Source organism: Elephas maximus, chromosome 10 (genome assembly GCF_024166365.1).
Source record: "Elephas maximus indicus isolate mEleMax1 chromosome 10, mEleMax1 primary haplotype, whole genome shotgun sequence".
In the NCBI taxonomy this organism is placed as follows: Eukaryota; Metazoa; Chordata; class Mammalia; order Proboscidea; family Elephantidae; genus Elephas; species Elephas maximus.
The window spans coordinates 31,485,791-31,510,489 of NC_064828.1; the positions used below are offsets into that span (position 1 = coordinate 31,485,791).

The following is a 24,699-nucleotide window of genomic DNA, read 5'->3' on the forward strand; positions in this document are numbered from 1 at the left end:
TTGAGCAACCAAAAAAAATTTTTTTTAAGACAAGGAGTCAGTTTTTACAAAGGGAAGTTTGGAAAGAATAGGGAAGGTTTTCCAAGCAGTCGATGCCTTAAGTTAGTTAAGGGAATAATTTTATTTTGAAGAATATAAATGTCAGTTTCTAGTAATAAGATATTCAGAAGCTTGGAAATACGAATGAAGCAGTTGAACAAAGGCATAACTGAATTTTACCAATGACCCCAATTGTGCAACCAACAGACTCTCCTTTCTGACTTCTTTTGAGTCTCTGACATCATTACTTCTTCCTGTGGCAGATAGAAGCAGAAGCACCTGCAGACCAGAGGGTATGCCCACTCTTCACAAGAATGTGCCCAGGCTAGCACTACATTCCCTTGGCTTTCTAGAGGCACATGGTAATGAGTTGAGAAGATCTTCATCCCACTGTTTTCCTGCCCCAAATCTTTCTTAAAGCTTCCTTTACATCCTTGTTTCTCAAAGAGTAAATCAGGGGGTTCAGCATTGGGATCACCACTGTGTACATCACAGCAACTGTGCGGTCTTGGGTCAGGGAGTAACTAGACCGGGGGCGCAGGTACGTAAAAAGTGTTGTGCCAAAGAAGAGGCAGACAGCAGTGAGGTGTGACCCACAGGTGGAAAATGTCTTGAACCTACCCTGAGCTGAGTTCATCCTCAGAATGGTGATGAGGATGAAGAGGTAGGAAACCAAGATGGTGAGGGTGCAGGTCAAAAGGTTGAAACCAGCAAAAATAAAGAGCAGGATCTCACACAAGGAGGTGTCCACGCAAGAGAGGGACAGGATGGGCGGTCCATCACAGAAGAAGTGAGTGACCACCTGAGCACCACAGAACTTCAGGCTGAAGATACAGCTTGTGTGGATAAGAGAATTAAGAAATCCTGCACTGTAGGAGCCAACAATCAAAGAGGTACAGACCTCAGGAGACATGGTGACTGGGTAGAGCAGGGGGTTACAAATAGCAGCATAGCGGTCATAGGCCATGGCAGCAATGAGGTAGCACTCACTGGTGGCAAAGCCAGCATAGAAGAACATCTGAGCCATGCAGCCAAGGTAGGAGATCACCTTCTTCTTTGCCAAGAAGTTCACCAGGGTCTGGGGGACAACCGTGGAGGAGTAGCAGAAATCCAAGAAGGAGAGGCTCTTTAGGAGGAAGTACATAGGTGTGTGCAGTGGTGCACTCACGTGGATCAGGAGGAACATGACCAGATTCCCCAACAAAGTGATGGCGTACATGCCCAGGAACACCACGAAGAGCAGCGTCTGGAGCTGGGGGTCACTGGTGAGGCCCAAGAGCTCAAATTCAGACTCAACACCTTGACTCATGTTTGCCCCATCCATATTTCTCCAGTGCTCTGGGGTGTGGAATGAAGAGACCACCAGAAATGAGGTTGAACATCTGAGGGTTCTGACTGGGTTTAGTTCTGCCCCAAGGACAGCCTTCTGAAGACTGGGCTTACTCAGGAAATTTGTCTTTGTAGACACAACACTATCATAGAGAGGGTCTTCTCTACTTAACTGATTAGTTAGTTAGTAAGCATTACTTGAACAGCAATGAAAAAATATAAAAGAAATATACACAATTTGTTCTCTCAGGAATCTTTAAAAATTTGGAATAATGAAACAGTATCTCGCCAAATATGTGTCAACTGTCTTGTATATGCTTTGCTCTGTGTTCTGCCTCTCAGGAATTCAAGAGTGCCTGACCTAAGGGAGATTATATTCTAGAGACAATATATTTCATGTTTAACCATACAGGCTCTGGCATCAGACTGCCAGTGCTCAAAAGCCAGACCTCACCATTAACTATCTATATAACCTTAACTTTTGAGTTTCCATTTTTCTCATCTGTAAAATAATGATAATAGCACCTGTTTCAAATAATTGTCATAGAAAATCAATAAGTTAATTCATGTAAAGCATATCTGCAAAGCTGAAAGAATGCCAGTTATGAGTATTGTCACTGGGGAGATGGACCTAACACGTAACTAAAAAAAACTCTTTGCCGTCGAGTTGATACTGATTCATGTCAACCCCATATACATCAGAGTAGAACTGTATTCAGTAGGGTTTTCAATGGCTGTGATCTTACAGAAGTAGATTCCCAGGCCTTTCTTTGTAATGCTGTCAGATGGATTCGAACTGCCAACCTTTCAGTTAGCAGTCAAGCACAAACTGTTTGCACCACCCAGGGACCTAGCACATAACTAAACATACATAAATGAATGCATAGATAAAATGAAAGCAACAGCAACAAAATTTAGAAAGCAACCTACCACCGAACAATATAGACAAACTCATGCTGAGCAAGAGTGACTGAACAGGCCCTCAGAGGATCCTAAGGCTGTTAGAGAGGATTCGAAGATGGTTCATTGGCTTAGCTATAAAACTATCCCTGTGAATTTGGCACTAGCCAGGCACAGCTGTAGGCTCTAAAGATGATGAGGTTGGGGTTGTGGAAGAATTGGGATGATACAGGGTTATAAGGATCCAACTGAGGCTTTGCACTCCGGAGCTTCAGCCAAGGGGGAAGTGCCACCCGTTGTTCAGGCTGGTCATTTCCAGTGAACAGAATCATACTGGACTCAGGGACTATTGAGCCCAACGGGGAAGGAACAGCCCCTCCCCAAGACTGCAAAGTGCCTTTTGTATTCACAGAGCAAACAAGGCCTTGGATACAACACCTAAGCACCACACTGTCTTCTGATCCATTGGCTATTCTGCCACCCACATTCCCAAGTTACCTCTGAGTTCTGGAGTTGCGTAATCACCCTGTGCTCTTTGGTGAGGTCCCTCAGTTGTGAAGACTTTAAAGCCAGCAGACGTGATAGGAGTAGAATGCAAAAAGGCAAAAGTGAGCCACCACCTCCTGTCCTGAAGAGAGTCAATGAATTACACAACTGTGAAATATGTTGGCAGGGTTCAGGAAAAGAAAGAGCTGTATAGAGCAGAGAACGGTTCTAGTTTATCCCATTGGCAGAGTTTTCAGAATCAGCAAACTACCAGGGTAGGGGAAGATACTGGGCATATTCACCACCCACTGCCATTGAGTCAATGCCAACTCATAGTGACCTTCTAGGACAGAGTAGGATTGCCCCATAGGGTTTCCAAGGCTGTAAACCTTTATGAAGCGGACTGCCACGTCTTCCTATCTTTTAGTTAGCAGCCAAGCCCTTTAACCACTGCCACCAGGGCTCTTACTTGGCATACAGGTAACTAAAATTAACTGTTAATTAAGTAACAAAGGCATTACAGTTGTTGATAGAATACTGTGACTGGTGAAAAGAAAAAAAACTTAGCCATACCAAGAGGTAACACGCTCTAATAATATTGAGACACTCAAAATAGAAGAGTGCAAATATGAACACAAAGCATTGGTAACTGAGTTTAGAGGACATGGAGCACGATTCTGTGATTTATTTCATGCCACTGAGATGTAACATTAAGCCATTCTTCTATTTTTATTTTAAGTACAGTTTTAAGACATTGCATTTTCCACATATGATACAGTGCTAATAAAGTACAGTGTTGATTTCTTTCCCTATGCATATTCCATATTCAAGTATTGAGAATACCCAGAAATTTAGTATAGCAGTGTAACTTTTAAACTTCCACCGAAAGTGCTATAAATTTGGGTCCTTCAATTTTTTTACTGTGGAACAATGCTAAGGCGTCTATGCTCAGAGACTGGCTTAATCAATGTCTTCAGTGGTGGGTCCATAAGAGATATCACCAGATGGAGGCACTCCACCACCAGGGAGATCCCCAGGCATTCCTCCAGGCATGCTTCTGGCACTCTGGTACAGCTTGGTAATGACGGGGTTGCAGACTTTCTCCCATTTTTTCTGTTAATGTTCAAAATCTTCCTTCTCTGCTGTTTGATTCTTATCAAGCCGGTTGATCACTTCATTGAGCTTGTCCAGAATCTTGTTTGTACTCATCATTGATCTTGCCTTGAAGTTTTTCATCTCCAACTGTTGCTTTCATGTTAAATGCACAGGAGTCAAGAGAATTCTGAGAGGACATCTTGTCTCTCTGTTCCTCATCTTCAGCTTTGTACTTCTCAGCTTCCTGGACCATACGCTCAAAGTCTTCTTCACTCAAGCAACCCTTTTCATTAGTGATGGTAATCTTGTTCTCTTTTCCAGTACTCTTATCTACAGCAGAGATGATGAGAATGCCATTGGCATCAATATCAAAAGTGATTTCAATCTGAGGAACACCACGGGGTGCAGGAGGTATGCCAGTGAGTGCAAACTTGCCAAGCATGTTGTTATCCTAGATCATGGCACACTCACCTTCATAAACCTGAAAGAGTACACCAGGCTGGCTGTCAGAGTAGGTTGCAAAGGTTTGCATCTGCTTGGTAGGAATGCTAGCATTATGCTTGATAAGGACAGTCGTGACTCCACCAGCAGTTTCCATATCAAGGGAAAGAGGAGTGACATCCAAGAGCAGAAAATCTTGAACATCTTCAGATTTGCCTCCAGGTAAGATAGCTGCCTGGACAGTGGCATCATAAGCAACAGCTTCATTGGGGTTGATGCTCTTCAATTGTTTTCCATTAAAGAAATTCTGAAGAAGTTTCTGAATCTTGGGAATACGGGGAGAACCACCGACCAGGATGGTGTCATGCATCCCTGAGTTGTCTAGCTTGGCATCCCTAAGGGCTTTCTCTACAGTGTTCAGGATGCCACAGAATAGGTCAGCATTCAATTCTTCAAACGGGTGTGGGTAATGGAGGTATAGAAGTCCATTCCTTCATAGAGTCAGCCTTAATACTGGCCTGGGTGCTAGAAGACAGAATGCACTTTGCACATTCATGAGCACTGCGCAGGCAAAGAACATACAGCTTTCTTGTTCTTGCTGATGTCCTTCTTATGCTTGCATTAAGCCGCTCTTAACCCGACAGTTACTAGTTTATGATAAAATCATTGCAGGAATATGCGCAGTCCTAGATTTGGGTTACAAATGTCAATGACTCCATTGTTGTCAAAAACCAGCCTGGCTCCATGGCAAATTGTGGAGACTTAAAAAAAAAAAAAAAAGAATTACTGTAAAAAGCAGAGGATGGAAATAACCTACAGTAACTTCAAGGAAGTAGAAAAATGGTCCTAAGAATGAGTAGAACTTCTTGAGACCCTGCTTCAAATCTTCTTTTTTCAATAGACCGTCTAAGTTTTGGTAATGGGTCTGCAAGTATCACTCTGATTAAAAGAATGGGCAAAAGTAGAGAGAGGTAGGAAGTGGCCACTGCTTGGGATAGTGCAGATGAGGCAGGGAGCCTACACTGGAGGTGGGAAGTGGGCTGGGACAGGGTAGGTGGTGGGTGATACAGTGAATCAGAGCATCCTGATTTCTTGCTTTAAATCCACTCTTTCTTTTCTTTTCTTCTCTTTCCTCTCTCTTTGCTCTTTTCCAACCTGCACTAAATTCAAAATTCTTCAGGATATAGAGAGCTAGTCAAGGAAGGAATTGTGGAGAAATTGGAATCATTGATAGTTTTTCCAGGGATGTTGGAATAAACACTATTTCTGATGGTTGCAGTTGGCACTTGTGAATGAAAAGAAAGAAGGAAGATTAACAACAACAAAAACCAAACCCATTGCTGTCAAGTCGAACTCATAGTGACCCTATAGGACAGAGTAGAACTTCCCCATAGGGTTCCCAAGGGGCAACTGGTAGATTCAAACTGCCAACTTTTTGGTTAGCAGAGCTCTTAACCACTACATCACCAAGGCTCCAGGAAAGGAAGCTTAAGGTTGGTTTTATCAGATAGAAATAGACTAGGGATTGGCATGCCTAGGGGTGAGAACAGATGCTGGGAGGTGAGGCAAAGGGCTTTATTTATACCTGACTTTCTGCCTTCCTCCCTGTGATAACAGAGGGGGAGCAGGCAGCCAAGAGAAGCAAGCCAGTGGGTTTCTTTTAGCAACAGTGGTCCCAAACAGTGGTTCTTAAACATTAACATTCCCAAGGTTCACTGGAGAAGCTTGTTAATGGGCAGATTCCAGGTGCCAACCCCCCAAAAGTTTTATGCAATAGATATGTAACCGGGCTTAAAAATCTGGTGATTCTGAAACATATGGTATCTCATCCACACTTTGAGTAACACTAAATCATGGGGTACCTGCAGGAGCAGTTAGATCTTCCTGAGCTGCATATAAATATCCTTCCCTAATTTCTTAGGAAACCAACGTGTGGGCAGGGTCCTGGACATTCTCCTTCCTCCAGAATGTACTACCTGATAATGATCAAACACAAGGAAATCTTGTCTTTCGAAGTTGTTTGAGATGTTCTTAAACAAACCATTTAATTCCAGCAAAGCACATAATAGGATAACACAGCTGTTGCTCTGGGGATCAGAATACAATACTTCAGCAAAAGGACAGTAAAATCATAGCCAGACCCATTGTGTCAATAGACTGAGTCTGGGGATCAGAGCCTTCTACTGACTTTAACCTCTCCCGTGGTGAGGCAGCCCTACTCCCTGTAATCTCGTTACAACTGGAGACACTCCAGAGCCATCTTTTCCCCTGGGTAGCCCAGAACCGAAGGCTCAGCTTGTCTCACAACTGGGGAGGAGGATGTGCTCATTGATAGGGATATAGGAGCCGGGTGAGGAAATAGGAATAATTGGCCCCATGTAGACCCATTAATGTGTTTGCAAAGTTACTAGCCTCTCCAAGAGTCTCCACCCTTGAGGAATCAGGTGACTGGATAACTGGGAATGAGGAAAATGGACCTACACCAAATCCCTGCTGATATACTCCTCATTAGCCCCAAAGGAGTGTTCTACTTTAACCCTAAGCTTAACATTTATGTTATTATTATCTTTATCTTCTCTGTACTGGAAAATCGAGTTTTTACAGTTTTTCTTTCTTTTAGGTCAGTTTTCAATATGTATCTGTGACCTAGATTAGAGTTGAGGAGCTTCCTTCCATTCAAAATTATAGTAAAATTAACGATGTGCTATTTGGTGTCATGGATTGAATTGTGTCCCCCCAAAATATGTGTCAACTTGGTTAGACCATGATTCCCAGTATTGTGTGGTTGTCCTCCATTTTGTGATTTCCTATGTGTTATAGATCGTAGTCTCTGCCTGTGGTTAAAGAGGATTAGGGTGAGATATAACACCCTTGCTCATCCTGATCCAATGTAAAGAGAGTTTCCCTGCACCACCTTTTATCTTACAAGAGATAAAAGGAAAGGGAAGCAAGCAGAGAGTTGGGGACACCATACTACCAAGAAAGCAGTGCCAGGAGCAGAGTGCATCCTTTGGACCTGGGGGTCCTGTGCTGAGAAGTTCGTAGTTCAGGGGAAGATTGATGACAAGGACTTTCCTCCAGAGCTGACAGAGAGAGAAAGCCTTCCCCTGGTGCTGACAGCCTGGATTTGGACTTCTAGCCTACTAGACTGTGAGAAAATAAATTTCTCATTGTTAAAGCCATTCACTTGTGGTATTTCTGTTGTAGCAGCGCTAGATAACTAAGGCATTTGGTTTCCAAATATTTGGTAGTTTTCTAGGGATATTTCTGTTCTTGATTTCTAATTTAATAGCATGTGGTCAGAGAACGTACTTTGTATGATTTCAATGCTTTTGGATTTATTGAGACTAGCTTTATGGCCAAGAATATGATCTATTTTGGTAAATGTTCCATGTCTACCTGAAAAGAACGTGTAGTCTACTGTTGTTGGGTAGAATGTTCTATACATGTCAGTTAAATCAAGTTGGTTAATAGTGTTGTTCAAATCTTCTATATCGCTGTTGTTTTTCTGTCTATTTGCTCTGTTGATTATTGAGAGAAGAGTATTGAAATCTCTGACTATAATTGTGGATTTGTCTATTTCACCTTGTAGTTCTTTGGTTTTTGCTTCATGTATTTTGAAGTTCTGTTATTAAGTGCAGAAACATTTAGGATTGTTACGTCCTCTTGATAAACTTATCATTATAAAATGACCTTCTTTTTCCCATTTTGATTCAATCATATAGCCTACTATGCTGGGAATGACAACTTTAAGAGGGACAACTTCATATTTATTGTCAAAAAGAACATTTCAAGATCTATCTTGAAATACAATGATCTCAGTGATAGGATAATATCCCTATGCCTACAAGGATGATCAGTTAATACGACTATTATTCAAATTTATGAACCAACCACTAATGCCAGAGATGAAGAAATAAAAGATTTTTACAAACTTCTGCAGTATGAAATTGATCAAACACACAATCAAGATGCATTAATAATTATTGGTGATTGGAATGCCAAAGTTGGAAACAAAGAAGAAGGATTGGTAGTTGGAAGGTATGGCCTTGGTGATAGAAACAACACCAGAGATCGCATGATGGAATTTTGCAAGACCAAGGACTTATTCATTGCAAATACCTTTTTTCAACAACATAAAGGGAAACCCTGGTGGCGTAGTGGTTAAGTGCTACAGCTGCTAACCAAGAGGTCGGCAGTTCAAATCCACCAGGTACTCCTTGGAAACTCTATGGGGCAGTTCTACTCTGTCCTATAGGATCGCTATGAGTCAGAATCGACTCGACAGCAGTGGTTACACACGTGGACCTAACCGGATGGAATGCACAGGGATCAAACCAGCTACATCTGTGGAAAAACATGATGGAGAAGTTCAATATATTCAGTCAGAACAATGCCAAGGGCCAACTGTGGAACAGACTATCAATTGCTCAAATGCAAGTTCAATTTGAAGCCAAAGAAAACTAAAACTAGTCCATGAGAGCCAAAGTACGAACTTGAGCATATCGCACCTGAATTTAGAGACCATTTCAAGAATATATTTGACACATTCAATACTAATGACCGAAGACAAACCAATTGTGGGATGACATCAATAAATCATACATGAAGAAAGCAAAAGGTTATTAAAAAGACAGGAAAGAAAGAAGAGACCAAAGTGGATGTCAGAAGAAACTCTGAAGCTTGCTCTTGAACAGAGAGCAGCTAAAGCAAATGGGAGAAATGATGAAGTAGAAAAGCTGAACGGAATTCAAAGGGTGGCTCAAGTAGACAAAGTAAAGTATTATAATGAAATGTGCAAAGACCCGGAGTTAGAAAACCAAAAGGGAAGAACATGATCAGCATTTATGAGACTGAAAAAAATTAAAGAAAAAATTCAAGCCTCAAGTTGCAATATTGAAGGATTCTATGGGCAAAATATTGAACGATGCAGGAAGCATCAAAAGAAGGTGGAAAGAGTAAAGAATACACAGAGTCACTGCACAAAAAGAATTGATCGACATTCAAACATTTCAGGAGGTGGCATACGATCAAAACCCAGTGGCATTGAAGAAAGAAGTCCAAGCTACACTGAAGGCATTGGCAAAAAACAAGGTTCCAAGAATTGGCGGAATACCAGTTGAAATGTTTCAATAAATGGGTACAGCACTGGGAGTCCTCACTCATCTATGCCAAGAAGTTTGGAAGACAGCTACCTGGACAACCAACTGGAAGAGATCCATATTTGTGCCCATTCCAAAGAAAGGTGATCCAACAGAATGCAGAAATTTATCAATGTGATTAATATCACATGCAAGTAAAATTTTGCTGAAGATAATTTAAAAATGGTTGCAGTAGTACATCGACAGGCAGCTGCCAGAAATTCAAGCCAGATTCAGAAGAAGGCATGGGATGAGCTGTATATTGCTGATATCAGGTGGATCTTGGCTGAAAGCAGAGGGTACCAGAAAGACGTTTACTGTCTTTTATTGACTATGCAAGCCATTCAACTGTGTGGATCATTACTGTCTTTTCATTACTATTAGCACGGTACATCTTTTTCCATTCTTTTACTGTTGATTTATTTGTGTTTTTACATTTAAAGTGAAGTTCTTGTGGAATTTAAAGTACATTTAAAATGTAATTAATTGTTGGCTCTTGCTTTTTTTATACAATTTAACAACCTAGGACTTTTAATTGTGGTGCTTAAACAATTTATATTTAATTTGGTTAGAGTTGAGTTTATCATCTTACTATTTGTTTTCTGTTTGTCCCATCTGCTCTTTGCTCCCTTTTCCCTTTATTTTCTGATTCTTTTGGATTAATCAAGATTTTTTTTATGACTATGTTTTATTTCCTTTGTTGGTTTATTACGTATAACTCTTTGTTTTATTATTTTTGTGGTTGCTTTAGGGTTTATACCATACATCTTTTACTTCCTATGGTTTAATTTCACACACTTTTCAAAATAGTTTAAAAACCTCACAATGTTATACTTCCATTTTTCCATTTCTAGCCTTTATGTTAATTGTTGACATGACTTTTTACCTTTACTTATGTTATAAAACCCTGCAATACAATAATATTATTTTATCTAAACAGTCAGTTAACCTTTAAAGAAAGATAAATGATAAAAATAATCTTCCATATTTACCTATATAGTTAGCATCATTTTCCTTCTGCCTGAGTGACTTCCTTTATATTTTTTTTAGTGCTGGTCTACTGGTAATGAATCCTTTCAGCTACTGCATGTTTGAAAATGTCTTTATTTTACATTCATTTTTGAAAGATATTTTTGCTAAGTTTAGAACTCTAGTTCGCAGGTTTTCTTTCAGTATGTTAGAGATGTTACTCCACAGTCTTGTTGCTTGCATTGTTTTCATTGAGAAATTTGCTGTCATTCTTATCTTTCTCTGTATGTAACATGTTTTCACCCCTCTGGCTGTTTTTTTTTTTTTTTTTTTTTTCTAATTGTGCTTTAGGTGAATGTTTACAGATCGAGTTAGTTTCTCATTCAGAAGTTTATACACATATTGTTTTGTGACATTAGTTGCAATCCCCGCTATGTGACAGCATGCTCCCCTTTTCCACCCTAGGTTCCCTGTGACCATTTGCCCAGTTCCTGTCCCTTTCTGCCTTCTTGTCTTGCTTTTGAGCAGGAGTTGCCCATTTGGTCTCATATATTTGATTGAACTAGGAAGCACATTCCTCAGTGTGTTATTGTTTATTTGATAAGGCTGTCTAATCTTCATCTGAAAAGTGGACTTCAGAAGCGGTATCAGTTCTGAGTTAGCAGGGTGTCTTGGGACCATAGTCTCAGGGGTTCCTCCTGTCTCTGTCAGACCAGTAAGTGTGGTCTTTTTTGGGGAATTTGAATTTTGTTCTGCATTTTTCTCCTGCTCTGTCCAGAACTTTCTGTTGTGATCTCTGTCAGAGCAGTTGGTGGTGGTAGCTGGGCACCATCTAGTTCTTCTGGGTTCAGGCTGGTGGGGACTCTGGTTCATGTGATCCTTTACCCCCTTGGGATAATATTTTCCTTGTGTTTGTGGTTTTCTTCTACTTTGCTCTGGATGGGATGGGACCAATAGATGTATCTTAGATGGCTGCTTAAAAGCTTTTAAGGTCCCAGATACTACTCACCAAAGTAGGATATAGAACATTTTCTTTATGAGCTATGTTATGCAAATTGACCTAGATGTCCCCCAAGACTATGGTTCCAAGCCCTCAGCCCCAGCAACTCCATCCCCCAGGGTGTTTGGATGTGTCTAGGAAATTTCTATGACTTTGCCTTGGTCAAGTTGTGCTGATTTTCCCAATATTGTGTGTTGCCTTTCCCTTCATCTTTCCCCTCTCTGTCCCTCCCCACCATCAAAACCATCAAAGAATTTTTTTTTCTCTGTGTGTACTTTTTCTTGAGTTTTTATAATACTGGTCTCATACAATATATGTCCTTCTGTGACGGACTTATTTCACTCAGCATAATGTCCTACAGATTCATTCATGTTGTGAGATGTTTTGCAAATTCATCATTGTTCTTTATTATTGGGTAGTATTCTACTGTGTGTATGTACCATAATTTGTTTATCCATTTGTCTGTTGATGAGCACTTAAGTTGTTTCCATCTTTTTGCTGTTGTGAATAGTGCTGCAAAGAACATGGCTGTGCATATGCCTATATATATTATGGCTCTTATTTCTCTAGGATATATTCCTAGGAGTGAGATCGCCAGATTGTGTATTTCTAAGTCTAGTTTTTCAAGAAGGCTCGATACTGTTTTCCAATGTGGTTTTCTCACAGTTTTTTAGGAGTCTAGAAGCCTGAATTCAGGATACTGGCTCCTGGGGAAGGCTTTCTTTGTCTGTTGGCTTGGGGTTGGGGAGAGATCCTAGTCATCAATCTTCCCCTAGTCTCGAAGCTTCTCAGTGCATGGACCCTGGTCCAAAGGTTGCACTCTGCTCCTGGTGCTTCTTTTTTGGTAGTATGAGGTGCCTTTCCTCTCTGCTCACTTCTCTATTTATATCTCAAAACAGATTAACTACAGATATAACCTAATTCCGTAGATTGTGTCCTGCCTCATTCACATAACTGCCTTTCATCTTAACTCATTAACATCATAGAAGTTAGAATTTACAACACACAAGATAATCACATCAGATCACAAAATAATAGACAACCACACAATACTGGGAATCATGGTATAGCCAATTTGACACTTTTTTTTTATAATTTTTATTGTGCTTTAAGTGAAAGATTACAAATCAAGTCAGTCTTTCACACAAAAACCCATATACACCTTGCTACACACTCCCAATTACTCTCCCCCTAATGAGACAGCCCGCTCTCTCCCTCCACTCTCTCTTTTTGTGTCCATTTCGACAACTTCTAACCCCCTCCGCCCTCTCATCCCCCCTCCAGGCAGGAGATGCCAACATAGTCTCAAGTGTCCACCTGATCCAAGAAGCTCACTCCTCACCAGCATCCCTCTCCAGCCCATTGTCCAGTCCAATCCATGTCTGAAGAGTTGGCTTCAGGAATGGTTCCTGTCCTGGGCCAACAGAAGGTCTGAGGGCCATGACCACCGGGGTCCTTCTAGTCTAAGTCAGACCATTAAGTCTGGTCTTATGAGAATTTGGGGTATACATCCCACTGCTCTCCTGCTCCCTCAGGGGTTCTCTGTTGTGTTCCCTGTCAGAGCAGTCATCGGTTGTAGCCAGGCACCATCTAGTTCTTCTGCTCTCAGGCTGATGTAGTCTCTGGTTTATGTGGCCCTTTCTGTCTCCTGGGCTCTTAATCGCCTTGTGTCCTTGGTGTTCTTCATTCTCCTTTGATCCAGGTGGGTTGAGACCTATTGATGCATCTTAGATGGCTGCTTGCTAGCGTTTAAGCCCTCAGGTGCCACTCTTCAAAGTGGGATGCAGAATGTTTTCTTAATAGGTTTTATTATGCCAATTGACTTAGATGTCCCCTGAACCATGGTCCCCAGAACCCTGCCCCTGCTATGCCGGCCTTCAAAGCATTCAGTTTATTCAGGGAACTTCTTTGCTTTTGGTTTAGTCCAACTGTGTTGACCCCCCCTGTATTGTGTGCTGTCTTTCCCTTCACCTAAAGTAGCACTTATCTACTGTCTAATTAGTGAATGCCCCTCTCCTACCATCCCGCCCTCCCCCATCTCGTAACCACAAAAGAATGTTTTCTTCTCAGTTTAAACCATTTCTCAAGTTCTTATAATACTGGTCCTATATAATATTTGTCCTTTTGCAACTGACTAATTTCACTGAGCATAAGGCCTTCCAAAGTGGTTGTACCATTTGACATTCCCACCACCAGTGTATAAGTGTTGCAATCTCTCCACAGCCTCTCCAACGTTTATTATTTTGTGTTTATTGGATTAATGCCAGCCTTGTTGGAGTGAGATGAAATCTCATTGTTGTTTTTCTCTTGTCAGTTTGGCCAGTGGTTTATCAATTTTGTTGATTTTTTCAAAAAAACAGCTTTTGGTCTTGTTAATTCTTTCAATTGTTTTTCTGTTTTCTATTTCATTTAGTTCAGCTCTAATTTTTATTATTTGTTTTCTTCTGGTGCCTGTAGGTTTCTTTTGTTGCTCTCTTTCTATTTGTTCAAGTTGTAGGGATAATTCTTTGATTTTGGCCCTTTCTTCTTTTTGGATGTGTGCATTTATTGATATAAATTGGCCTCTGAGCACCGTTTTTGCTGTGTCCCAAAGGTTCTGATAGGAAGTGTTTTCATTCTCATTGGATTCTATGAATTTCTTTATCGCATCCTTAATGCCTTCTATAATCCACTCCTTTTTGATCAGGGTATTGTTCAGTTTCTGAGTGTTTGGTTTCTTTCCCCAGCTTTTCCTGTTATTGATTTCCACTTTTATGGCCTTGTGGTCAGAAAAGGTGTTTTGTAATATTTCAATGTTTGGATTCTGCTAAGCCTTGCTTTATGACCTAATATGTGGTCTGTTCTAGAGAATGTTCCATGTGCACTAGAAAAGAAACTATACTTGGTTGCTGTTGGGTGGAGGTTCTGTATATGTCTACGAGGTAAAGTTGGTTGATTGTGGCATTTAGATCGTCTTTGTCTTTATTGAGCTTCTTTCTGGATGTCCTGTCCTTCCCCGAAAGTGGTGTGTTGAAGTCTCCCACTATTACTGTGGAGCTGTCTATCTCACTTTTCAATGCAGATAGAGTTTGTTTTATGTACCTTGCAGCCCTATCATTGGGTGCATAAATGTTTAATATGGTTATATCTTCTTGGTGTATTGTCCCCTTAATCATTATATAGTGTCCTTCCTCATCCTTTCTGATGGATATAACTTGAAAGTCTATTTTGTCAGAAATGAATATTGCCACTCCTGCTCTTTTTTGATTGTTCTTTGCTTGATATATTTTTTTCCATCTTTTGAGTTTTAGTTTGTTTGTGTCTCTAAGTCTAAGGTATGTCTCTTGTAGGCAGCATATAGATGGATCTTGTTTTTTAATACATTCTGCCACTCTCTGTCTCTTTATTGGTGCATTTAATCCATTTACATTCAGGGTAATTATGGATAGGTATGAATTTAGTGCTATCATTCTGATGTCTTTTTTTGTGTGTTGACAGTTTCTTTTTCCCACTTGATTTTGCGTACTGAGTAGATTATCTTTATATATGGTCCTTTCCTCCTATTTGTTGTGGTTAGTTTTGTTTCTGCTGAGTCTGTATTTTTCCCTTGTATTTTATTTTTATGAGTAGGATAGTTTATCTCCTTTGTGGTTACCTTATTATTTACTCCTATTTTTCCAAATTTAAAACTAACTTTCGTTTCTTTGTATCACCGTAACTTCCTCTCCATGTGGAAGGTGTATGATTACATTTCTTAGTCCCTCTTTATTTTTATTTATTTATTTTTTTTATAACTTTTATTAAGCTTCAAGTGAACGTTTCCAAATCCAATCAGTCTGTCACATATAAGTTTACATACATCTCACTCCCTACTCCCACTTGCTCTCCCCCTCTTGAGTCAGCCCTTTCAGTCTCTCCTTTCTTGACAATTTTGCCGGCTTCCCTCTCTCTCTATCCTCCCATCCCCCCTCCAGACAAGAGTTGCCAACACAATCTCAAGTGTCCACCTGATATAATTAGCTCACTCTTCATCAGCGTCTCTCTCCCACCCGCTGACCAGTCCCTTTCATGTCTGAGGAGTTGTCTTCGGGGATGGTTCCTGTCCTGTGCCAGCAGAACGTCTGGGGAGCATGGCCGCCGGGATTCCTCTTGTCTCAGTCAGACCACTAAGTTTGGTCTTTTTATGAGAATTTGGGGTCTGCATCCCACTGATCTCCTGCTCCCTCAGGGGTCCTCTGCTGTGCTCCCTGTCAGGGCAGTCATCGATTGTGGCCGGGCACCAACTAGTTCTTCTGGTCTCAGGATGTTGTAGGTCTCTGGTTCATGTGGCCCTTTCTGTCTCTTGGGCTCTTAGTTGTCGTGTGGCCTTGGTGTTCTTCATTTTCCTTTGCTCCAGGTGGGTTGAGACCAATTGCTGCATCTTAGATGGCCGCTTGTTAGCATTTAAGACCCCAGACACCACATTTCAAAGTGGGATGCAGAATGATTTCATAATAGAATTATTTTGCCAATTGACTTAGAAGTCCCCGCAAACCATGTTCCCCAGACCCCCGCGCTTGCTCCGCTCACCTTTGAAGCATTCATTTTATCCCGGAAACTTCTTTGCTTTTGGTCCAGTCCAGTTGAGCTGACCTTCCATGTATTGAGTGTTGTCTTTCCCTTCACCTAAAGCAGTTCTTATCTACTGATTAATCAATAAAAAACCCTCTCCCACCCTCCCTCCCTCCCCCCCTCGTAACCACAAAAGTATGTGTTCTTCTCAGGTTTACTATTTCTCAAGATTTTATAATAGTGGTCTTATACAAAATTTGTCCTTTTGCCTCTGACTAATTTCGCTCAGCATAATGCCTTCCAGGTTCCTCCATGTTATGAAATGTTTCAGAGATTCGTCACTGTTTTTTATCGATGCATAGTATTCCATTGTGTGAATATACCACAATTTATTAACCCATTCATCCATTGATGGACACCTTGGTTGATTCCAACTTTTTGCTATTGTAAACAGAGCTGCAATAAACATGGGTGTGCATATATCTGTTTGTATGAAGGCTCTTGTATCTCTAGGGTATATTCCTAGGAGTGGGATTTCTGCATTGTATGATAGTTCTATTTCTAACTGTTTAAGATAACGCCAGATAGATTTCCAAAGTGGTTGTACCATTTTACAATCCCACCAGCAGTGTATGAGAGTTCCAATCTCTCCGGAGCCTCTCCAACATTTATTATTTTGTGTTTTTTGGATTAATGCCAGCCTTGCTGGTGTGAGATGGAATCTCATCGTAGTTTTAATTTGCATTTCTCTAATGGCTAATGATCAAGAGCATTTTCTCATGTATCTGTTGGCTGCCTGAATATCTTCTTTAGTGAAATATGTGTTCATATCCTTTGCCCACTTCTTGATTGGGTTGTTTGTCTTTTTGTGGTTGAGTTTTGACAGAATCATGTAGATTTTAGAGATCAGGCGCTGGTCGGAGATGTCATAGCTGAAAATTCTTTCCCAATCTGTAGGTGGTCTTTTTACTCTTTTGGAGAAGTCTTTAGATGAGCATAGGTGTTTGATTTTTAGGAGCTCCCAGTTATCTGGTTTCTCTTCATCATTTTTGGTAATGTTTTGTATTCTGTTTATACCTTGTATTAGGGCTCCTAGGGTTGTCCCAATTTTTTCTTCCATGATCTTTATCGTTTTAGTCTTTGTGTTTAGGTCTTTGATCCACTTGGAGTTAGTTTTTGTGCATGGTGTGAGGTATGGGTCCTGTTTCATTTTTTTGCAAATGGATATCCAGTTATGCCAGCACCATTTGTTAAAAAGACTATCTTTTCCCCAATTAATTGACACTGGTCCTTTGTCAAATATCAGCTGCTCATACGTGGATGGATTTATATCTGGGTTCTCAATTCTGTTCCATTGGTCTATGTGTCTGTTGTTGTACCAGTACCAGGCTGTTTTGACTACTGTGGCTGTATAATAGGTTCTGAAGTCAGGTAAAGTGAGGCCTCCCACTTTCTTCTTCTTTTTCAGTAGTGCTTTGCTTATCCGGGGCTTCTTTCCCTTCCATATGAAATTGGTGATTTGTTTCTCTATCCCCTTAAAATATGACATTGGAATTTGGATCGGAAGTGCGTTAAATGTATAGATGGCTTTTGGTAGAATAGACATTTTTACTATGTTAAGTCTTCCTATCCATGAGCAAGGTATGTTTTTCCACTTAAGTATGTCCTTTTGAATTTCTTGTAGTAGAGCTTTGTAGTTTTCTTTGTATAGGTCTTTTACATCCTTGGTAAGATTTATTCCTAAGTATCTTATCTTCTTGGGGGCTACTGTGAATGGTATTGATTTGGTTATTTCCTCTTCGGTGTTCTTTTTGTTGATGTAGAGGAATCCAAGTGATTTTTGTATGTTTATTTTATAACCTGAGACTCTGCCAAACTCTTCTATTAGTTTCAGTAGTTTTCTGGAGGATTCCTTAGGGTTTTCTGTGTATATAATCATGTCATCTGCAAATAGTGATAACTTTACTTCTTCCTTGCCAATCCGGATACCTTTTATTTCTTTGTCTAGCCTAATTGCCCTGGCTAGGACTTCCAGCACGATGTTGAATAAGAGCGGTGATAAAGGGCATCCTTGTCTGGTTCCTGTTCTCAAGGGAAATGCTTTCAGGTTCTCTCCATTTAGAGTGATATTGGCTGTTGGCTTTGCATAAAAAAAATAGATGCCCTTTATTATGTTGAGGAATTTTCCTTCAATTCCTATTTTGCTGAGAGTTTTTATCATAAATGGGTGTTGGACTTTGTCAAATGCCTTTTCTGCATCAATTGATAAGATCATGTGGTTTTTGTCTTTTGTTTTATTTATGTGATGGATTACATTAATGGTTTTTCTGATATTAAACCAGCCTTGCATACCTGGTATAAATCCCACTTGATCAGGGTGAATTATTTTTTTGATGTGTTGTTGGATTCTATTGGCTAGAATTTTGTTGAGGATTTTTGCATCTATGTTCATGAGGGATATAGGTCTATAATTTTCTTTTTTTGTAATGGCTTTACCTGGTTTTGGTATCAGGGAGATGGTGGCTTCATAGAATGAGTTGGGTAGTATTCCGTCATTTTCTATGCTTTGGAATACGTTCAGAAGTAGTGGTGTTAACTCTTCTCTGAAAGTTTGGTAGAACTCTGCAGTGAAGCCCTCCGGGCCAGGGCTTTTTTTTGTTGGGAGTTTTTTGATTACCGTTTCAATCTCTTTTTTTGTTATGGGTCTATTTAGTTGTTCTACTTCTGAATGTGTTAGTTTAGGTAGGTAGTGTTTTTCCAGGAATTCATCCATTTCTTCTAGGTTTTCAAATTTGTTAGAGTACAATTTTTCATAATAATCTGAAATGATTCTTTTAATTTCATTTGGTTCTGTTGTGATGTGGTCCTTCTCGTTTCTTAGTCGGGTTATTTGTTTCCTTTCCTGTATTTCTTTAGTCAGTCTGGCCAATAGTTTATCAATTTTGTTAATTTTTTCAAAGAACCAGCTTTTGGCTTTGTTAATTCTTTCAATTGTTTTTCTGTTCTCTAATTCATTTAGTTCAGCTCTAATTTTTATTATTTGTTTTCTTCTGGTGCCTGATGGATTCTTTTGTTGCTCAGTTTCTATTTGTTCAAGTTGTAGGGACAGTTCTCTGATTTTGGCTCTTTCTTCTTTTTGTATGTGTGCATTTATTGATATAAGTTGGCCTCTGAGCACTGCTTTTGCTGTGTCCCAGAGGTTTTGATAGGAAGTATTTTCATTCTCGTTGCATTCTATGAATTTCCTTATTCCCTCCTTGATGTCTTCTATAACCCAGTCTTTTTTCAGGAGGGTATTGTTCATTTTCCAAGTATTTGATTTCTTTTCCCTCGTTTTTCTGTTATTGATCTCTAGTTTTATTGCCTTGTGGTCTGAGAAGATGCTTTGTAATATTTCGATGGTTTGGACTCTGCAACGGTTTGTTTTATGACCTAATATGTGGTCTATTCTAGAGAATGTTCCATGTGCACTAGAAAAAAAAGTATATTTTGCAGCAGTTGGGTGGAGAATTCTGTATAAGTCAATGTGGTCAAGTTGGTTGATTGTTGTAATTAGATCTTCCGTGTCTCTATTGAGCTTCTTACTGGATGTCCTGTCCTTCTCCGAAAGTGGTGTGTTGAAGTCTCCTACTATAATTGTGGAGGTATCTATCTCACTTTTCAATTCTGTTAAAATTTGATTTATATATCTTGCAGCCCTGTCATTGGGTGCATATATATTTAATATGGTTATGTCTTCCTGATCAATTGTCCCTTTTATCATTATATAGTGTCCTTCTTTATCCTTTGTGGTGGATTTAAGTCTAAAGTCTATTTTGTCAGAGATTAATATTGCTACTCCTCTTCTTTTTTGCTTATTGTTTGCTTGATATACTTTTTTCCATCCTTTGAGTTTTAGTTTGTTTGTGTCTCTAAGTCTAAGGTGTGTCTCTTGTAGGCAGCATATAGATGGATCGTGTTTCTTTATCCAGTCTGTGACTCTCTGTCTCTTTATTGGTGCATTTAGTCCATTTACATTCAGGGTAATTATAGATAAATAAGTTTTTAGTGCTGTCATTTTGATGCCTTTTTATGTGTGTTGTTGACCATTTCATTTTTCCACATACTTTTTTGTGCTGAGGCGTTTATCTTAGTAAATTGTGAGATCCTCATTTTCATAGTGTTTGACTTTATGTTAGTTGAGTCGTTACGTTTTTCTTGGCTTTTATCTTGAGTTATAGAGTTGTTATACCTTTTTGTGGTTACCTTATTATTTACCCCTATTTTTCTAAGTAAAAACCTAACTTGTATTGTTCTATATCGCCTTGTATCACTCTCCATATGGCAGTTCAATGCCTCCTATATTTAGTCCCTCTTTTTGATTATTGTGATCTTTTACCTATTGACTTCCATGATTCCCTGTTATGTGTATTTTTTTTTTAATTAATCTTAATTTGTTTGTTTTTGTGATTTCCCTATTTGAGTTGATATCAGGACGTTCTGTTTTGTGACCTTGTGTTGTGCTGATATCTGATATTATTGGTTCTCTGACCAAACAATATCCTTTAGTATTTCTTGTAGCTTTGGTTTGGTTTTTGTAAATTCTCTAAACTTGTGTTTGTCTGTAAATATCTTAATTTCGCCTTCATATTTCAGAGAGAGTTTTGCTGGATATATGATCCTTGGCTGGCAGTTTTTCTCCTTCAGTGTTCTGTATATGTCGTCCCATTCCCTTCTTGCCTGCATGGTTTCTGCTGAGTAGTCTGAACTTATTCTTATTGAGTCTCCCTTGAAGGAAACCTTTCTTTTCTCCCTGGCTGCTTTTAAAATTTTCTGTTTATCTTTGGTTTTGGTGAGTCTGATGACAATATGTCTTGGTGTTTTTCTTTTTGGATCAATCTTAAATGGGGTTCGATGAGCATCTTGGATAGCTATCCTTTCGTCTTTCATGATGTCAGGGAAGTTTTCTGTCAGGAGTTCTTCAACTATTTTCTCTGTGTTTTCTGTCTCCCCTCCCTGTTCTGGGACTCCAATCACCCGCAGGTTATCCTTCTTGATAGAGTCCCACATAATTCTTAGGGTTTCTTCATTTTTTTAAATTCTTTTATCTGATTTTTTTTCAGCTATGTTGGTGTTGATTCCCTGGTCCTCCAGATGTCCCAGTCTGCATTCTAATTGCTCGAGTCTGCTCCTCTGACTTCCTAGTGCGTTGTCTAATTCTGTTATTTTATTGTTAATCTTTTGGATTTCTACATGCTGTCTCTCTATGGATTCTTGCAACTTATTAATTTTTCCACTATGTTCTTGAATAATTTTTTTGAGTTCTTCAACAGTTTTATCGGTGTGTTCCTTGGCTTTTTCTGCAGTTATCCTAATTTCATTTGTGATATCTTTAAGCATTCTGTAAATTAGTTTTTTATATTCTGTATCTGATAATTCCAGGATTGTATCTTCATTTGGGAAAGATTTTGATTCTTTTGTTTGGGTGGTTGGAGAAGCTGTCATGGTCTGCTTCTTTAAGTGGTTTGATATGGATTGTTGTCTCCGAGCCATCACTGGGAAACTAGTTTTTCCAGAAAATCCGCTAAAAAAAAAATGCAGTCAGATCCCTAGCAGAGTTCTCCCTCTGGCTCAGGCTATTCAGATGTTAATGAAGCCGCCTGGGGAGGATGGGGTAGGGAACAGAGAGATAGGAGAGTAGCACCTCAGAATATAGCCAGAGTTGCTTGTCTTGCTTGGAATGACTATTATATCTGAGATTCCCGCGTGCGCGTCGCCTATGTGTGCTGGCTGTGTGGAGATTGCCCCCGGGGGGTCTGGCCCGCTGGAGTCACAGCCAGATCCTCCGCTTCCAGCCCCACGCCCAGCGTCAAGGCTCCCCTACTGGGACGGTGCACTCTCGACTCCAAAATCAGTCGCTGCCTCCCGGGGACTTCTCGTCCCTCCAGCCGCGTGGCAGTGCCGTCTCTGCGAACCAGTTGGGCCTCCTCCCGGGGTTAGTTGAGATGGGTGGAGCAGCTCCCCGTGCTTGTGCCGTGACTGAGTGTCCCAGCTGGGACACTGTTCTCCCCGCTCCAATACCAGTCGCTGCCTCCCGGGGACTTCTCCTATCGGCTGCGTCCCCCGCCCGCGCAACCCGGCTGGGCCCCTTCCCGGGGTTAGTTCAGGGTGGTGGAGCAGCTCTCCGTGTTTATGCCATACCTGCGTCCAGTCCAAATCCCGGCGGGACTGTTCACCGGCTGGGATGCTGCTCTTCCTGCTCCAAGACCAGTCACTGCCTCCCAGGGACTTCTCCTACCGGCTGCATCCCACGCCGCCCGCGGAACCGGCTGGTCCCCCTCCCGGGGTTAGTTCAGGGGGGTGGAGCAGTTCTCTGTGCTTGTGCCGTACCTGACTGGTACGCTGGCTCCAGGCTCTGGAAACAATCGCTGCTTCCCCGTATTAGTTCGTTCTCCGTCTCTAAATCTGTGTTTGTTGTTCAGGGTTCATAGATTGTTATGTATGTGATCGATTCACTTGTTTTTCCGTGTCTTTGTTGTAAGAGGGATCTGAGGTAGCGTCTGCCTAGTCCGCCATCTTAGTCCCTCTTTATTATTTTAATGTTGTCTTCTTTTATATAATAACATTGTTGTTACTCTGTTTTGGGTTTTTTTTTTAAATATATATATAATCTTGCTTTTTTTTTTTTTTTTTTGATTTCCCTGTCTGGGTCAACTTCTGGTTGCTCTGTCCAGTGTTCTAGTCTTGGGTTGGTACCTGATATTGTTGATTTTCTAACCAAAGAACTCCCTTTAGTATTTCTTGTAGTTTTGGTTTGGTTTTTACACATTCCCTGAAATTGTGTTTATCTGGAAATGTCTTAATTTCACCTTCATATTTAAGAGACAGTTTTGATGGATATATGATTCTTAGCAGGCAATTTTTTTCCTTCAAATTTTTAAATATGTCATCCCATTGCCTTCTCGCCTGCATGGTTTCTGCCAAGTAGTCCAAGCTTATTCTTATGGGCTCTCCTTTGTAAGTGACTTTTCTTTTATCCCTCAGTGCTCTTATAATTCTCTCTTTATCTTTGGTTTTGGCAAGTTTGATTATAATATGTCTTGGTGACTTTGTTTTCAGATCTACCTTATGTGGTGTTCGATGAGCATCTTGGATAGGTATCGTCTCGTCTTTCACAATATCAGGGAAGTTTTCTGCCAATAAATCTTCAACAATTTTCTCTGTATTTTCTGTTATCCCTCCCTGTTCTGGTACTCCAATCACTAGTAGGTTATTTCTGTTGATAAAGTCCCACATGATTCTTAAGGTTTCTTCATTTTTTTTTAATTCTTTTATCTGATTTTTCCTCAAATATACTAGTGCCAAGTGATTTATCTTCGAGTTCAGAAATTCTAGCTTCTACTTGCTCAATTCTGCCCCTCTGACTTTCTATTGAGTTGTCTAATTCTGTAATTTTATTGTTCATCTTCTGAATTTCTGATTGCTGTCTATTCATTTTTCCAGCTTATTAAACTTTTCATTATGTTCCTGAATAATCCTTCTGAGTTCATCAGTTGCTTTATCTGTGTGTTCCTTGGCTTGTTCTGCATATTGCCTCATTTCCTTCCTGATGTCTTGAAGGGTTCTGTATATTAAACTTTTGTATTCTGTATCTGGTATTTCCAGGAAGGCACTTTCATCTAGACTATCCCTGGATTCTTTGTTTTGAGAGCCTGTTGAGGTGATCATGGTCTGTTTCTTTATGTGACTTGATATTAACTGTTGTCTCCAAGCCATCTATAAGTTGTTGTATTAATCTATGCTTGCTTACTGTGTTGTAGCTGCTTGCTTTGTTTTGTTTTGGTATACCCCTATAGGTAGCTTGAGTGAGCTAGCTTGATTATTTTGCCTTTGGGGCTCTGGTGTCCTGTCCCCAGCTGGCTAGAGCTGTTATCCGGTATATCAGTCTAAGAGTCCATTCAGTTTTCTTGTATGAATTCAGCTCAGGTTTCCAGGTAGCTGATCATCAAGTGTGTGGTACAGGCTCTGTCCTACAGTCTTAGAGGGGCAGGGGTGATTGGTGTATATACCGGTATCTGATTGCAGCAGGGGGTCACACTCTGAACAAGGCAGGGGGCTGAGAACTGACTCCCAAGTGTTTCTGAGGAAAATGCATCTCTGTTCCCTAGAGCGTGCTGGTGGGTGGGTTCTGCAGAGGGACCATGGGCACCCAAAGTTTTTGGTTGTAAGGACGGGGAGGTACCAGTTATCTTTGGACCCCTATTGCAGATGGCTGTGTGACCTGAGTGGAGCTACCAGTCCTTAGGTCCCTGATGTGGGTAGATGAGGACCTTGTTTAATAGGCAAAGCAATGTCAAATGTCAAATACCCACTTCTGCACCACACAGCTGAAATGGTTGGAGTTTGCCAACAAGGGCCTATTCTCCCAAAATAGGCCCCCACAGGTCCATGCAGAAGGGAAAGGTGCTCAAGGTCCATGGATGGTTTATGCCTGGACAGGATGCGCTTCTGTCCTGAGCTCCCCGGTTAAGGAAGCTAGCAAATTATCTTTTCCCCAAATTGCAAAGTTTTTCCTTCCCCAAGGCCAGGAGAATGGCTCTAGGTGCTCACCAGGGTCTATCTCAGGCCCAGGGATTCAGCTGCTGAAGCCGGCTTGGGGGTGGGGGTGGGGGCACGGTAAAATATATGCAAGTACTTAGCTTTTGCCGAGAGCGCCATTCTCATCAAGTTCCAGAGGTGTGAGTAGGCTGTGTGGCTGGGTGCTTCTCTCTGAGGAAACTGTGGCCCAAC

At 40.6% G+C, this 24,699-nt stretch overlaps 1 protein-coding gene and 1 pseudogene across 1 annotated transcript; both read right to left on the reverse strand.

Moving 5' to 3' along the window:
* Nucleotides 1-421: 421 nt before the first annotated feature.
* Nucleotides 422-1,467, reverse strand: LOC126083635 (olfactory receptor 5AU1). Its single transcript, XM_049897503.1, has one exon. The coding sequence runs from the start codon at nt 1,361-1,363 to the stop codon at nt 422-424; it is 942 nt and encodes a 313-aa protein (XP_049753460.1). The 5' UTR covers nt 1,364-1,467.
* Nucleotides 1,468-3,714: 2,247 nt separating this feature from the next.
* LOC126083636 (heat shock cognate 71 kDa protein-like) overlaps nt 3,715-24,699 on the reverse strand; it is a 42,214-nt pseudogene continuing 21,229 nt past the window's right edge.